The following is a 17,444-nucleotide window of genomic DNA, read 5'->3' as shown; positions in this document are numbered from 1 at the left end:
GCTTTCTCCATGATCCAGCATATGTTGGCAATTTGATCTCTAGTTCCTCTGCCTCTTCGAAATCCTGCCTGTACTTCTGGTAGTTCTCGATCCACATACTGCTGAAGTCTAGCTTGTAGGATTTTAAGCATGACTTTACTAGCATGAGAAATGAGTGCAATGGTGCGATAGTTTGAACATTCTTTGGCACTGCCTTTCTTTGGAATTGGAATGTAAACTGATCTTTTCCAATCCTGTGGCCACTGTTGAGTTTTCCAAATTTGCTGGCAAATTGAGTGTAGCACTTTTACTGCATCGTCTTTTAAGATTTTGAATAGCTCAGCTGGAATACTGTCACCTCCACTAGCTTTGTTGTTGCTCAGCTTTTCTAAGGCCCACTTCACTTCACATTCTAGGATGTCTGGCTCGAGGTCAGTGACCACCTCATTGTGATTGTCAGGGATGTTAAGCTCATTCTTGTATAGTTCTTCTGTGTAATTTTGCCATCTCTTCTTAATCTCTTCTGCCTCTGTTAGGTCCCTGCCATTTTGGTCCTTTATCATGCCCATTTTTGCATTAAACGTTCCCTTCATCTCTCCAATTTTCTTGAAAAGATCTCTGGTCCTCCCTATTCTATTGTTTTCTTCTATTTCTTTGCACTGTTCATTTAAGAAGGCATTCTTATCTCTTCTAGCTATTCTCTGGAATTCTGCATTCAATTGGGCATATCTATGTTTTTCTCCCTTGCCTTTCGCTTCCCTCCTTTCCTCAGTTATTTGCAAAGCTTCCTCAGACAGCCATTTTGCTTTCTTGCATTTCTTTTTCTTTGGGATGGTTTTGGTTGCTACCTGTTATACAATGTCACGAACCTCTGTCCATAGTTCTTCAGGCACTCTGTCTATCAGATCTAATTCCTTAAATCTATTTGTCACCTCTACTGTATATTCAACAGGGATATGATTTAATTCATACCTGAGTGGCCTAGTGCTTTTCCCTACTTTCTTCAGTTTAAGCCTAAACTTTGCAACAAGAAGCTCATGGTCTGAGCCACAGTCAGCTCCTGGTCTTGTTTTTACTGACTGTATAGAGCTTCTCCATCTTTGGCTGCAGAGCATATAGTCAATCTGATTTCTGTGTTGACCGTCTGGTGATGTCCATGTGTAGAGCCGTCTCTTGGGTTGTTGGAAAAGAGTGTTTGCTATGACCATCGTATTCTCTTGACAAAATTCTATCAGCCTGTGCCCTGCTTCATTTTGTACTACAAGGCCAAACTTGCCTGTTATTCCAGTTATCTTTTGGCTTCCTACTTTAGCATTCCAATCCCCCATGATGATAAGAACATCATTTTTTGGTGTTAGTTCTATAAGGTGCTGTAGGGCTTCGTAGAACCGGTCAATTTCATCCTCTTCAGCACCGGTGGTTGGGGCATAGACTTGAACTACTGTGATATTGAATGGTTTGCCTTGGATTCGAACTGAGATCATTCTGTCATTTTGAGGATTGTATCCCAGTATTGCTTTTCCTACTCTTTTATTGACTATGAAGGCTACTCCATTTCTTCTGAGGGATTCTTGCCCGCAGTAGTATACCTGATGGTCATCTGAATTAAATTCACCCATTCCTGTCCATTTTAGTTCGCTGATACCTAAGATGTCGATGTTCAGTCTTGTCATCTCTTGTTTGACCACGTCCAGCTTTCCTTGATTCATAGATCTTACATTCCAGGTTCCTATGGAGAAAAAATCTTTACAGCATCGGACTTTCCTTTCACCACCAGACACATCCACAGCTGAGCGTCCTTTCGGCTTTGGCCCAGTCGCTTCATTCTTTCTGGCGCTACTAGTACTAGCCCTCTGCTCTTCCCCAGTAGCATATTGGACGCCTTCCGACCTGAGGGGCTCATCTTCCAGCGTCATATCGTTTTGCCTTTTGGTACTGTCCATAGGGTTTTCATGGCAAAGATACTGGAGTGGGTTGCCATTTCCTTCTCCAGTGGATCACGTTTTGTCAGAACTCTCTGCTATGACCTTTCCGTCTTGGGTGGCCCTGCACGGCATAGCTCATAGCTTCATTGAATTACGCAAGCCCCTTCGCCACGACAAGGCAGTAATCCATGAAGGGGTTGTATAGCAGTTAGTACTGCTTTAAAATTATGCTCTCCCTTCCTCAAAAATAATAAAATTGCTTTAAAAAAAATCCAAACTTTTCTTGTTAGCATTTTCATATTTGTAAAAATGTGCAAAATATTGCATTTCTGGATATTTTCATTGTTTCTTCAGACTTCTCTAAACTTGGCATAACTGTTGAAAGAAGTGTTAACAAGCATCATCTTAGCAAACTGGGCTTGTGGGATGTCCACATTTTTTCTCAAGGAGTTAAATAAATTTGTCTCAAGGAGTTAAATAAATAATAACAAATTTGTTTTAGAGTTGTTTACAAGAAAATTATTTCAAAAGTGTCATTTTCTTGTTCTTTTTAATTGAAATGAGCCGTTCCCTTTGATTAAGCTTTTCTGTTTGTTTAAGCTCCATTTGATCTTGTAGGATTTCTGTAGAGGATATGACCCAGCCTACCCAAACACAGAAACCCATTCTGTTTATCTCTCTGAAAGTGAACTAGCTGTAAAGAATACTGAAAATCCAGGTCCTCTGTAACATCAATAAGCTGAAACAAATGGAGGAAATTGCCAAAGTAACTCTGATTTTTCCTATAAACTATTTACTTATTTATTTAGTGTATGGCAATTCCTATAAGCTTATCAAAAGCAGTAAAGGAGTCATTGGTCAAATTCTCACCTGCCTAAGAGGCAGTGCAAGCTAATGATAAAGATAACTTGGCTGTTACTCATGAAAGTAGCAAATATTAAGGTTTGTTTGTTTGTCTGTTTTCTTAAAGAAAGCACCTCTTGTGAAGAAAAGTATTTGTTCCCCTCTTCTCTGTGAATGTCATCCCTACCAGCTGAACTGATCTTTGTGTATGGATGTAACGTTACCAAGTTCAATCATTTTTCCAGTATGAAAAGAACATTTCTGAAGGAATTATGGCTTGTCTATCACTAGTAAATGTATTAAAAATTCATGAGGTGTTGGACTTTGCTGAAGCAAATAGAACAAGTGCATAGTATCTAAAAGCCTAGAAAAGCTTCTAAGTATCATAAGGCATGATTAATTTAATATTTCATATGTATGCTGTATAAACCGAATTTGAATGTTCATTCTTGATCACCTTTCTACCTTTTTTCCCTTTGCAGTGTGTGCTTTATTTGTGGGCCTTGAAAATTCTTTATCCCAAAACACTGTTTTTACTGCGTGGGAATCATGAATGTAGACATTTAACAGAGTATTTCACATTTAAACAAGAATGTAAGTATGACTCAGAGTGTCTTCTTTTGATTCTGTTCCTTTTTAAGAAAGTGTTAAAAAATCTCATTCAGGAATAAAACAAATAAACCATTTTTTAAAACATGCATTTAGATTTTTCAAAAATACTTATGGATAGTTGCCATCTAAAATCATTCATTCCTTGATCTTCCAATGTGATTATAGTTCTTGAAATTATATCAAAATTCTGTGAGTTTGACTCAATTATGCTCCATATTCCTTGGGCACAATAGTTCCTGGTTTTCCATGTTGTTCTCAAAATTTTAGAAATATATCTATTTCTGTTTTCCAGTGGTGGAATGTGAACAGGGATGGAGTTTCTTAAAGCAACTTGCTCTTTTTTCCACCATTATCCATTATAAAATAGCCTAAAACTAAAATTCAGCTTACATACATCTGCAGTAGATGTTTTTTATTCAGATGGGACAGCAGTTATATTTCAATTTCATTGATCTCAAATAAAAGATGAGGGGACTGCAGTCATGGAAATTAGTAAATGTTGAAAGGATGCATTTGACCTTAGCCCTAAATTTTACTTCTCTCCCAAATTGAAGAAGTGAACATTGAAGAGTTGGTTTTCCACTCTAATCTTTACTGTTTTCTACCTCCCTTTTTTTCCTGTTTGCTTCGGTCTCATTTGATGGTTGCATCAAAATCTGCTGTGGTTAGAGGATCTGTGACCTATGGAAATGTGTACAATGATATTTAGTTTATGAGCAGAGAATGAAAGGTCTATTAATTGACTGTGTCATAATTTATTGCTTTTTTACTATGCATATTTGTAAATTAGCATTTCATATTAATTTTATGTTCTAACTTATTTATAGCTGTGATTGTGGAAGATAATTAGAAAATGTTTTTAAATGTACATTTAATAAAATTTTCTAATTAAAAAAAAAGATAATTAGAAAAATGCAGAGAGGGGAGATTTTGGAAACTGACCTACCCCTAAACGGGATGGGAAAATGCTTAATGGAATATGGAAAGAAAATTAGTTTTTGGGAAGAAACTTTTGCATTGACTAAAAAATATTAATAGGCTTTAGTAGGAGCTTTTAATACATTTTTAAGATTTATTTACAATGTATGAAATGAATTCTTATTCCTACAGAATTTTAATTTTAATTTATTATGCTTTTGCACTATGTTACTCAACAAAATTCATTGAAAAAACCTGGAAATTTATTAAAGTTAATAGGCAAGCAGAAAATGCACTATAGCTAAATATAAAAAGAGTAAAATCTACAATTGATCTACAAATCATGTACAACCCAAACAAGTTATCCCAATTAAGTCACTAAAATGAACTACAAATATTTCACATGAACAAAACATATTCCATATGATACCCAAAGGAGATTAAGGAAGACATTAAATTCATACACACTGAGAAGAAATGTTTGCATATACAGATAGTCGTCAAATTTCAACAGTTCATTTAGTGACTATTAAAAGTTACAAAATATTGCTGAAAAAAGTGACTTATGACCAACCATTGCAGCATCCCCATGGTCACAAGATCAAAATTCAGACGCTTGGCAACTGGCTCATATGTATGATGATTGCAGTGTCCGATGGTCATGTGTTCACTTTTTGTGACCTTTTGACAAGTAAAGTCAATGGGGAAGCCAGATTCACTTAACAACTGTGTTACTAACTTAACAACTGTGGCAAGAAAGATCATAAAATGGGGCAAAACTCACTTAGCCACAGAAATTTTGGGCTCAATTGTGGTTGTACATTGAGGATTACCTGTACAGAAAATATTTCAATTATTTTATTTATGTAGATACTGTAGTCTTTGTTATAAGACCGACTCATTGTTAATACTAATATCACAACATAGCTAATACCTGTAGATAGCAAAACCAGCATTCTTAGCCAACTTTTTATTTATTTCCATTTCTTTATTTTCATTTTGTATTCCTTTTACCATCACAACAGGTAAAATAAAGTATTCAGAACGTGTGTATGATGCCTGCATGGATGCCTTCGACTGCCTTCCCTTGGCTGCTCTGATGAACCAACAGTTTCTATGTGTGCATGGTGGCCTGTCCCCTGAGATCAATACTTTAGATGACATCAGAAAAGTAAGTCAGGAGAGCAAGTATCCAAAATACTGCTTGTATATACACCTGGGGTGGCTGTTCTGGATCAGGGTAAAAATGTTTATTACTAAAGAGTTTTCCAACAACCTGTTATGTTATGATCTAATTTAGCACATTCAGTTGACATAGATTACTAAAAAGGGTGCCATGTAATTTTAGATTCTGCATTAAAAGTTTTTCCTAAGTAACTATATTGTCACAGCCTAAATGGTAGATTGAAACAAGGACACAATGAAGTATACTTAATAAGAGTATACTTTATACTATATTTTAACCGGTTTCAAGATTTATTAAAAATAATTTTAGCAGTTACAGATAATGGCCTTTTTGTCTTTTAGCAATTATTTATTCTTTTGAAAACTCTTCCATTTTTAATATATCATTTGCGGTATTAAAGTCATGCTGTTCCATCACAACAGTAGTCTAAAAGCTGGGGATGAAATATGTAATTGAAGATGTGCATCTTAAAGTTTCCCAATTATTTGCTTTGGAGGTTGTCAACCTTTTCTCATCTGTCGGATGCCAAGATGCAAAAATAAAGTGCATAAAAGATAAACCTCAACCTTAGCAGTTGCAAAAGATTTAAATTGGAGAGGAAACTACCGTATATACTTGAGTATAAGCCGAATTTTTCAGCCCACTTTTTGGGCTGAAAAATTCCACTTCGGCTTATACTCCAGTCAACAAAAAAACTTACCGAGGACTTGTGCGCGGCCGAGGCTTTGGTGCTTCCGGGATCGCCCGCACCTCTCCCAAGCCACCGCCGTCCGAGACCTGCCGAAGTTTGGGGAGGTTTGGGGAGGTGCGCGCGCACCTCCCCAAACCTCCCCAAACGTCGGCAGGTCTCCGGAGCTCCCCGCCTTGCCTGCCTGCTTCTTTCCGCAGCGGAAAGAAGCAGGCAGGCAGGGCGCGGAGGAACGGAGACTTGCCGACGTTTGGGGAGGTTTGGGCGCCTCCCCAAACCTCGGCAGGTCTCCGTTCCTCCGCGCAGACCTGCCGACGTTTGGGGAGGTTTGGGCGCCTCCCCAAACCTCCCCAAACCTCGGCAGGTCTCCGTTCCTCCTGCCGACCTTTGGGGAGGTTTGGGCGCCTCCCCAAACCTCCCCAAACCTCGGCAGGTCTCCGTTCCTCCTGCCGACCTTTGGGGAGGTTTGGGCGCCTCCCCAAACCTCCCCAAACGTCGGCAGGTCTCCGTTCCTCCTGCCGACCTTTGGGGAGGTTTGGGCGCCTCCCCAAACCTCGGCAGGTCTCCGTTCCTCCGCGCAGACCTGCCGACGTTTGGGGAGGTTTGGGCGCCTCCCCAAACCTCCCCAAACCTCGGCAGGTCTCCGTTCCTGTTTGGGGAGGTTTGGGCGCCTCCCCAAACCTCCCCAAACCTCGGCAGGTCTCCGTTCTTCCTGCCGACCTTTGGGGAGGTTTGGGCGCCTCCCCAAACCTCCCCAAACCTCGGCAGGTCTCCGTTCCTGTTTGGGGAGGTTTGGGCGCCTCCCCAAACCTCCCCAAACCTCGGCAGGTCTCCGTTCCTCCGCGCAGACCTGCCGATGTTTGGGGAGGTTTGGGCGCCTCCCCAAACCTCCCCAAACCTCGGCAGGTCTCCGTTCCTGTTTGGGGAGGTTTGGGCGCCTCCCCAAACCTCGGCAGGTCTCCGTTCCTCCGCGCAGACCTGCCGACCTTTGGGGAGGTTTGGGCGCCTCCCCAAACGTCCCCAAACCTCGGCAGGTCTCCGTTCCTGTTTGGGGAGGTTTGGGCGCCTCCCCAAACCTCCCCAAACCTCGGCAGGTCTCCGTTCCTCTGCGCAGACCTGCCGACGTTTGGGGAGGTTTGGGCGCCTCCCCAAACCTCCCCAAACCTCGGCAGGTCTCCGTTCCTGTTTGGGGAGGTTTGGGCGCCTCCCCAAACCTCGGCAGGTCTCCGTTCCTCCGCGCAGACCTGCCGACCTTTGGGGAGGTTTGGGCGCCTCCCCAAACGTCCCCAAACCTCGGCAGGTCTCCGTTCCTGTTTGGGGAGGTTTGGGCGCCTCCCCAAACCTCCCCAAACCTCGGCAGGTCTCCGTTCCTCCGCGCAGACCTGCCGACCTTTGGGGAGGTTTGGGCGCCTCCCCAAACCTCCCCAAACCTCGGCAGGTCTCCGTTCTTCCTGCCGACCTTTGGGGAGGTTTGGGCGCCTCCCCAAACCTCCCCAAACCTCGGCAGGTCTCCGTTCCTGTTTGGGGAGGTTTGGGCGCCTCCCCAAACCTCCCCAAACCTCGGCAGGTCTCCGTTCCTCCGCGCAGACCTGCCGACGTTTGGGGAGGTTTGGGCGCCTCCCCAAACCTCCCCAAACCTCGGCAGGTCTCCGTTCCTGTTTGGGGAGGTTTGGGCGTCTCCCCAAACCTCCCCAAACCTCGGCAGGTCTCCGTTCCTCCGCGCAGACCTGCCGACCTTTGGGGAGGTTTGGGCGCCTCCCCAAACGTCCCCAAACCTCGGCAGGTCTCCGTTCCTGTTTGGGGAGGTTTGGGCGCCTCCCCAAACCTCCCCAAACCTCGGCAGGTCTCCGTTCCTCCGCGCAGACCTTTGGGGAGGTTTGGGCGCCTCCCCAAACCTCCCCAAACCTCGGCAGGTCTCCGTTCCTCCTGCCGATCTTTGGGGAGGTTTGGGCGCCTCCCCAAACCTCGGCAGGTCTCCGTTCCTCCGCGCAGACCTGCCGACCTTTGGGGAGGTTTGGGGAGGCGCCCAAACCTCCCCAAAGGTCGGCAGGAAGAACGGAGACCTGCCGAGGTTTGGGGAGGTTTGGGGAGGCGCCCAAACCTCCCCAAAGGTCGGCAGGAAGAACGGAGACCTGCCGAGGTTTGGGGAGGTTTGGGGAGGCGCCCAAACCTCCCCAAAGGTCGGCAGGTCTGCGCGGAGGAACGGAGACCTGCCGAGGTTTGGGGAGGTTTGGGGAGGCGCCCAAACCTCCCCAAACAGGAACGGAGACCTGCCGAGGTTTGGGGAGGTTTGGGGAGGCGCCCAAACCTCCCCAAAGGTCGGCAGGTCTGCGCGGAGGAACGGAGACCTGCAGAGGTTTGGGGAGGCGCCCAAACCTCCCCAAAGGTCGGCAGGAGGAACGGAGACCTGCCGAGGTTTGGGGAGGTTTGGGGAGGCGCCCAAACCTCCCCAAAGGTCGGCAGGAGGAACGGAGACCTGCCGAGGTTTGGGGAGGTTTGGGGAGGCGCCCAAACCTCCCCAAAGGTCGGCAGGAGGAACGGAGACCTGCCGAGGTTTGGGGAGGTTTGGGGAGGCGCCCAAACCTCCCCAAAGGTCGGCAGGAGGAACGGAGACCTGCCGAGGTTTGGGGAGGTTTGGGGAGGCGCCCAAACCTCCCCAAAGGTCGGCAGGAGGAACGGAGACCTGCCGACGTTTGGGGAGGTTTGGGGAGGTGCGCGCGATCCTGGAAGCACCGAAGCCTCGGCCGCGCGCAAGTCCTCGGTAAGCTCCGGGCGGTCACTTGCTTCGCGTCTCCTGAGGGAAGGGGGGGTGTTTCCTCGCCTGCTGGGCGCCGCGATTTGCCCGGGTAACGCGCGGGCCCCGAATGGCAGCATGGAGCGAGGAAGCGGACAGCCAGGGCTTCCCCGAGAGCCACGGCCACACAGGGTATTCCTGTGTATTCAGGCTTGCAAAATGGCGGATCGAGCCTCTGCTGGCGGCAGAGGCTTGCAGAACGGCGGATCGGCTTATACTCGAGTCAATAACTTTTTCCAGTTTTTGGGGGTGAAATTGGGGGTCTCGGCTTATACTCGAGTCGGCTTATACTCAAGTATATACGGTAAGAATAATTTCATAATTTCATTCAGCAAGGGATGTCCTCTTTATATAGAATATTTCTTCATTATGTTGCTAAAGCCAAGCAGATCTGATTTTATTTATAGTGAGTCATCAGTGTTTAAATGTTGTTCTGGTTAAAATAGAATTAAAGAGCTTTATTATTAATATGTACCTAGGGAGTTATTCAGTTGATGGAATTGATTTCCTCTATAGTTTCCCCTGATCAATGAAAGAATAGAAAGCTTATGTGGAGGTAAGTTATCAAATAGAAATGCCACATTCCCCAAGATGAATTTGCAATGCAGAGTCCAAATTTCTCAGTCCATACAGTTGCAAACTGGCTTAATGTTGATTTTTCAGCATTCTGTATTGTCATCCAGCACAACCTTTCACTCTGACACTTTATATGAAACAGTTCACAATTTCACTATATGCTCTAGATGGGGATTCATTCAGATTTGGAAGCATCTTTTTGGCGATTATGCCTTGACTAGCCTTAAAAATCATGTAAATTGCTTGAAATAAATTGGAGTGCTTTACTTTTTTTTGTAACATTGTTATTCCCATTGTTTAATTCAGAGGTCTCCAACCTTTCTGGTCTAGTGGACAGGAGGGAAGGAGAGCAGCTTCAAAGTTGGTGCACGCATGTGTGCACGGGGCCACGCATACTGGTGCAGCACTAGCAGCCTCGTTTGCACATATGGCATGCACTGGCACTGTGTGCATGCACGAACTGCCAGCCCCCCATGGTGGCTAGTGGCCCATTCATGCATGTGTGAATGGCCTGCACCAAGCATCTGAGCTAGCGGTGCATGCACAAACGGGCTGCAGACACCCGCCCTGTGCTAGCGTCCTGTTCACGCACATGCGCAAACGGCCACAGGTGCTAGCGCGAGGGGGGGAATGCGTGCCTACGCATGTGCTCACCAGCCAGCCATTTCTGCATCCCACTGTCCAAGAGCCTGCAGCCTGATCCCAGGCCGCAGATCATAGGTTGGGGACCCCTGGTTTAATTCATACAAAATTTAAATGGTGTGTAGAAGCTGCCTTCTTTGATTTATTATTTTTTTAGTATTAAGTGCTTACTTTTCAGGCTGAATCAAACTGTTTCTGGTTTAAGAATATTTTATTAATGTCAGTTGTTTATAAGAATTAATTGTTTCATTTTATGTCAATGTGATTTAAGTATCAGTCAGAATTTAGCCCTAAATATGTCCTGGATAGAATGGAACATACATTGCTTACTCTTGCATGTGACCTTTGATAGGAGCATAGGAAATCAGTCCTCCTGGTCTTGTTGGATATCTCAGCAGACTTCAGTCCCATCCAGCACAAAGCCTTCTCAGCCATCTATAGGGATGGAGAATCACTTCTATCTGAATGGCCAGTGGCAGTCATGGGAAGAGAAGCGGCATAATTTCACCCTGCTGTTAAAGAGCTATATGCTGTTGGGGAAGATCATCCAGATGAAAATCTGAGGTTTCACAGCCCTGTATTCTCAGTCTACCTTCTCTGTATTGCAACTTTATTGTCTAGTAAGAAGGAAAGGCTTAATGAGAGTCCTACCATCAAGGGAATGTCAGAGAGATATCTCACTGTTGGCCCCTTGGTATGGAGCAGCTTGCTCCAGATATTCACTCTGTCCCTCCCTAATTTGTATGTGGAAGAACTGTAAAGAGATGGGTCTTTGGGACAGCATTTGCAGTTGGATGACAAATTATCTGCTGCAAAAGATGGTGAATTGGGTTACAATAATCACTATTTTAAAGATTATTGCTTTTAATTCTCTTGGTTGGTATAAACTGCTGAGACCCTTAATAGAGCAGCATAAAAACTGAAGCAAAAATAGTGGTTGAAATGCATGAATCCATTAGTTTCGGAAAATTCTGGTTATGTTGGTCTGTTCGTTACGGTATCCTAGGAATAGAAATTCAAAGGATTTTAATTCAAGGAACAATTTACATTGTACGTGACATGTTATTCATCAAGGGTTTTCCAAATATGTTATTAGTAATGGGATGAAGCAGTGTATGGCTAGGTGACTATGGTGTTGTGTGTAGGTGCTGCTATCTACTTACTGACAGGCTGATATGTCGACAGTTACAGGGAGTACTCTAATTAATTTTTTTTTTGAGATTATGATATAACTGACATTTTGTCAGGGAAGTATTATCTTTAAATATTCAGTCTAGTGTGAATATCCTCAACATTTATTTTTGTAATTTGTTGCTTTCCTTCAAAATTTTGTATGTAGAGAATATTGTAATGTTATGAGGTCAATACCTGAGGTATATAAAAACTGTAGTATATAAGTCCCCAGAGATTTGTGTCGACTTCATCAGCTGTGACAACTTAGTGAGGTACTGTACATATATAATGTCATAAAAGTTGTACCATCATGAATTGCTACAACATTGTACAGCAATATTATTACAACCACTTTCTTGTGACTTTAAGATTCAATTGTAGTTAAGATAGATATGTACTGTATAAATTCAAGATGGCAGCACAAATGCTAATATAATTCCAGTCAAAAGTTGCTTTGTTTCTTCTGATCCAGACATGCCCTTAGCCTTTCTCTTTATATTCTCTTTCTCTCAGTTAGATCGATTCAAGGAACCACCTGCATATGGACCTATGTGTGACATCCTCTGGTCAGATCCGCTAGAGGACTTTGGAAATGAGAAGACTCAGGAACATTTCACTCACAACACAGTCAGAGGGTGTTCATACTTCTACAGGTGAGAATATATCAGTTGCTGTTCTGTAAGCCATCATTGTTCCTTGAGCATGTACATATATGTCGGTTTCTCCATAAAAAAATATAATTGCTGGCTAAAAATTAATTTTGAGGGGCCTGTTAAGAAGATGGATATCTTCTGAGATTTTATTTCATCTTAACATATTGACTCACATTTGAAAAGTTCAACAAAAAGAATTGTGAAACAACAAGTTGTACTATAGCAGAATTTAATGTGAATCTTGCAAAAGCACAAATCAAAAAGGGGTAATGAATACAATACAATACGAGGAATAAACGAACAAACAAAGGAGACAGATTAATGTTTTTCTATTGTATACCTTTCATTCTGGTTTAGTTTGAATTTAGGCTTCCTCAGTTTTACTCTAACACTGCTGAAAACTAACAGGGTTGTAGGAACTTGCAGATCCCAATTACAGGTAGTCTTTGACTTACAATCACAATTGAGCCAAAATTCCCATTGCTAAAGCAAGACAACGCAGATGATACCACTCTAATGGCAGAAAGTGAAGAAGAACTAAAGCTCGTTTCAGCCTGCTTTCTCTTGTAGCAAGAGAAACTGAAACCGAGCGGAGGAGAATGCAGGAGCGCGAGATTGGCCGATTCGCATTCCTTGCTCCGTTTCAGCCTGCCTTCTGCAAGAGAAAGCCGGGCCGCAGGGAGATTGCAGGAGCCAATTGTAATCTCCCTTGCTTTCACTTGCGGAGGTTGGGGCTGGCCATACGGATCACCTTCGGACCATAAGACGCACCCTTGTTTTCCCCCTCCACTTTGGGGGAAAAAAAGTGCGTCTTATGGTCCGAAAAATACGGTATATAAAAGGATGCTGAATAATGTTCAGATTGCTGAATAACTATATCCTACATACTAGTGAGATTATACTGAAGAATTTCCAATCCATATTTCAACAGTATAGAGAAAAAGAATTGTTTGAATTTATTTATTTAATCCCATTTATATTCCGCCCTTCTCCAAAGACTCAGGGCGGCTTACAATCTAAGCACAAATCAATGAGCTTAGCAATAGCTTTCATTCTATGTATATGCCTGCTTATTAGGGCTTTCGGGGGGGGGCAAGCGGCAGTTTTACAAAGTCAGCTTATTGCCCCCAACAATCTGGGTCCTAATTTTACCTACCTCGGAAGGATGGAAGGCTGAGTCAACCTTGAGCCTGGTGGGACTCGAACCTGCACTAATTGCAGGCAGCAATTCTCAGAATTATAAGCTGGATTCAAAACAAGCAGGATACCAAAGATCACATTGCTAGCATCTGATGACTAATGGAAGAGGCAAGTTCTAGTATAATATCTGATTCTGCTTTATTGATTATACAAATCAATTTCAACTATGTAGAACATAACAAAAACATGGGTAGCTCTTTAAAACTATGTACCAAATGAAATATAAAGAATTTGTCTGATGATCAGAAAGTAATAAAATAACATTTGGAGCAACTACATGGTTGAAAATTGGGATTGGAGTGTGCCAAATGTTACTCTTTACATACATATGCATTAAAGTATACAACATGCCTATATACTATATTATAAAAAGAAATGATCCAAGAGAGAAATAGAAATTGGAAATCAAATTGCTGAAAAAATGAACATGCTGATGATATTGCTTTGCTGGCTGAAAGCAAGAAAGGCTGAAGTCTTTTGTAGAGGATGTGTGGAATTCCTCTGAAGTTTTTTATTTGTAAATTGGGTCAGATATAATGCTGGCTTAAAATTAAATCTGCTGCATCGCAATTAAGCTCTAAATGACATCTTTGTGTATTCTGTCTATAATTTATGGCAATAATTATTTATTTCAAGGTATCTCACTGGAGAACCCCAATTTACACTACTTATTTTTTATCTGGAGTTTCCAAGAAAAATAGGATTTATCTGAAAGAATAATATGTATGAGGGTTTGGGGCTGAAAGTTAGCTTTCAGCCAATATATATGTGCACATATTCCCTTGTTTCAGTTGTTATAAATCTTCCCTCGAAACATGGAACATCATTAGGCACACATTTCGTTACCTGAAATAACTTTCTTGAGAAGCCAGTTTGAATTCTCTCAAGTTTGTTCTAATTGACATCTGATTTTAACTGAGATCGATAGAAAAAGCTTCAAAACTGCAGGTACATGCTGAGCTCCTCTAAAGAACAAAGAGAGGATTGCTTGCTTCTCAACTCTTCTGAACATTCAAAGCAACCTGTCAGTAGAAGCAGTTTTTACACTGGAACCAGCTTCCCAGAGAAGTAATGATAATCCTCTCGTTGGTTTTGTTCAAGCAGGATGAAGATAGACAAATGTTTGGGATGCTTTAATTTGAATTCCTATTCTGAGCAGAGGCTAGACCCAATGTCTAAATGCCTCTTTCAGACTCTGTAATTCCATAACAAGCTGGGCCAGTCGTATGCTGCCTTGGAACTTTTTTTGACGGGAGTTACTGCAGTTCAAGCCTAGCTCCTGTCAATCATCAGTGTGCCGATAGCAAACACAGTTCCAGTTCATTAACCTATCTTGCACTCCATTCATCTCCAACAGTGCTTTTGTTTTTCTTAAAAAAAATAAAAAATAAAACCATACACATTCAAATAAATATTCATGTTCTTATTTAACTTTCTAATTATATTAAAAATTGTAAGATTGGTTCAGGATTAAAACAAGTTACTAATCACATTAAGGCTGCTATTTTTATTTTCCTGAGTTTGGTCTAGGAGAGAATATTATATGTTCAAACAAAAGCAGCATCTGTTCTTTCATATACAGTATACATGTATATATTTGCATGAAATATTAGAGGATTTAGTAATAAGAGCCCTAGTGGTGCAGTGGTTAAAGTATTGCAGGCAAACTTTGCCCACAGCCTGAAGTTCAGTCCTGACGGGGATCAAGGTTGACTCAGCCTTCCATCCTTCTGATGGACTCAGATTGTTGGGGGCAATATGCAAGTAATGCTTTGAAATTGTAAATGGTCCAGAGGGTGCTGTAAAGCACTATGGGGTGGTATATAAGCCTAAATGTTATTGCTAAATGAAAGGGGTTTTTTGAGATTTTTGTATTTTGTATTATTTTAAGCAGTGGTATTACAACTTATACCTTAGCAACAATCAGGTAATATGCTGAGGTTTAATTTGGCAGTGGTCTGGAGCCTTGGGTTGAATTTCTCTTCTACATAAAGTCATTTATGCATGTTTATCCATATTTAATTTGATCTTGTCAGGTAAAATATATTCTTCTCTATTGGCATCTTTTAGACACAATCTCACTATACAGGCAGATGATGTTATTGATACTATTAAAATTAACTTCTGAGATCATTTTTCAAAAAATGTTTCAGTATGTTCAATGATAAGAATATTTTGCTCTATTCTGTAATTGTAAGTCTACTTTGTGTTCTTCTTCTTAATTGTAAATTTTAGTTACCCTAGTGTCCAATTTTTAAAATCTCACATTATTTTTTTAAAATTTTTTTAAAACAAAAGCATTCTTTATTATTAATTCCACAATCTTTTTTCAAATTTATCTGGATCCGTAATCCATTTGTAACTTTCTATCATCAAAATTTTAAATCATCCTTTTGCTGTTTATATTAAAATAATATCTTTTACTTCTTAAACTTGTAGTTAACACTTTCCTTTTCTAAGGATTGAGAGAAACTTGTCTGTGTTGTCAAATTTATTGATACAAATTTGTATAACAGGTGAAAAACACTTAACAAGCAATTTTCAAAAGTGATTAGAAAAGGAAGTATGTGAACTTAGTATTCTTTCAAAGGCACTGACTGCAATTTGAGCAAGATGTTTATTCCATCATTTCTCAGAGCTCCTAACCCACCAGAGATCACTGTCTTGCAGTCTCCTCATGGGGAGCAGCCATCAGGAGCACTTTGAGGGATCTCAAAGCCTCTCCTTGTCCAGAATGGTTTCAAAGGCAAGTTTAATCACTGGCTGTTTGCTGCTGTCAATCAGCTTCACTTTTTGTGGAGCATCTTCAGTCTGCCATTTGTTCTTCCAGAAGTTCAGAAAAGAGCATATCTTTTGGAGAGCCCTTTGTGACCAGTTCAGATGACCAGACTTAATTCTGGGAAGCATTACCTGATATGTCACAGTACTTTAATTATATCAGAGCCTTGTCTTAAATATAATAAGTAGGAAACATACAAAAGGCTTGACTCTGGAAAGAACATTTCTCCTTATATCTGAAGATTTATAATGTTGAATATCTGAAAATGTTAACTGTACTTCAAAGGACGGTCTCTTTATAGTGAAAGTACATTAATGAAGTCTTTTTCCATTATCTGTAGAGGTATATCCAAAAGTAAGGCATTTGAAGAGATTGGACAGCCATTTGTCTCAAATGATATAGGGTTTTCTTGCTTGAGCAGGAGATTGGATTATATGATCTAAAAGGTCCCTTCCAGTTCTGTTATTCTTGTAGAGTACTATGCTCTCTCTGGTCTTTTAACTAGGCAACTTCTGCAATTCCTTCATGGATATGATTAACATCATGAGCAAATTCTGCTTTTTCTCAGCTGGGGCCTTTATTGGTCATTTTCTTGTTACAATCAGAAATGCCTCTAGCATTTTCAGATTACTGTTTTCATTTGTATGTGTTACACATTTAGTATTGTTTTTATGTTATCCTTATAAGCACCCAGAACTACAATAGTGAATATCAAGCATTTTTAGTAGAAAGAAAGAAATTCTTCCTCTCTGTTTCATGTTACCTGTAGCTTTCTTGGTTATATAACTGGAGACAGTTACCATAGTTACTTCAGCATAATGCTTGTGTTAAGGGTAGATTCATGAAAAGCATTTATCCTACTGTAGTGAAATAGAATAACAGAGTATTACATGCTGTGGATAGATTGCAGATCCTTTATTGGTAACATTCTTAGCCTTAAATCCTTATCTGTCCATTCTTAGCCATCTTTTTTTTACATTTAGGGGAAAGTAAAAAGTGATCATGTTGAGATTTCCTTCCTTTCTTTCTTTCTTTCTTTCTTTCTTTCTTTCTTTCTTTCTTTCTTTCTTTCCTTCCTTCCTTCCTTCCTTCCTTCCTTCCTTCCTTCCTTTCTTTCTTTCTTTCTTTCTTTCTTTCTTTCTTTCTTTCTTTCTTTCTTTCTTTCTTTCTTTCTTTCTTGTGGGATGGTAAAAAAAAGAACTGAAGTTCTTAAATTAACCTCATGAAAGCCCTATTAAAATTCAACCCAAAAATGTATACGAATGTTTTTTTTTTTAAATTCCATTTATATCCCGCCCTTCTCCGAAGACTCAGGGCGGCTTACAAGCTTAGCAGTAGCCTTCATTCTATGTATATGCCTGCTTATTAGGGCTTTCACACACACCCCAAGCGGCATTATTACAAAGTTATGTTCCCAATAAGCCCTCCCTCCTAATTAATATAACTAATGTCACAACAGGAGGACAATTTCAATCT

General features: G+C 41.4%; 1 protein-coding gene across 5 annotated transcripts in view; it reads left to right on the top strand.

Moving 5' to 3' along the window:
• The window catches only part of PPP3CA (protein phosphatase 3 catalytic subunit alpha), a 209,966-nt gene that overhangs the window by 146,027 nt on the left and 46,495 nt on the right, over nucleotides 1-17,444 (top strand). For all 5 annotated transcript variants that reach the window (XM_081332230.1, XM_081332231.1, XM_081332232.1 and 2 more), the window contains 3 exons: nucleotides 3,230-3,341; nucleotides 5,303-5,448; nucleotides 11,850-11,989. In XM_081332230.1, coding sequence (XP_081188356.1) covers nucleotides 3,230-3,341; nucleotides 5,303-5,448; nucleotides 11,850-11,989 — 398 coding nt within the window. The remainder of the gene's footprint in view (nucleotides 1-3,229; nucleotides 3,342-5,302; nucleotides 5,449-11,849; nucleotides 11,990-17,444) is intronic.

Source organism: Vipera berus, assembly GCF_964194415.1.
Source record: "Vipera berus genome assembly, chromosome: 7".
In the NCBI taxonomy this organism is placed as follows: domain Eukaryota; kingdom Metazoa; phylum Chordata; class Lepidosauria; order Squamata; family Viperidae; genus Vipera; species Vipera berus.
This window is presented reverse-complemented; position numbering and strand designations above follow the sequence as displayed.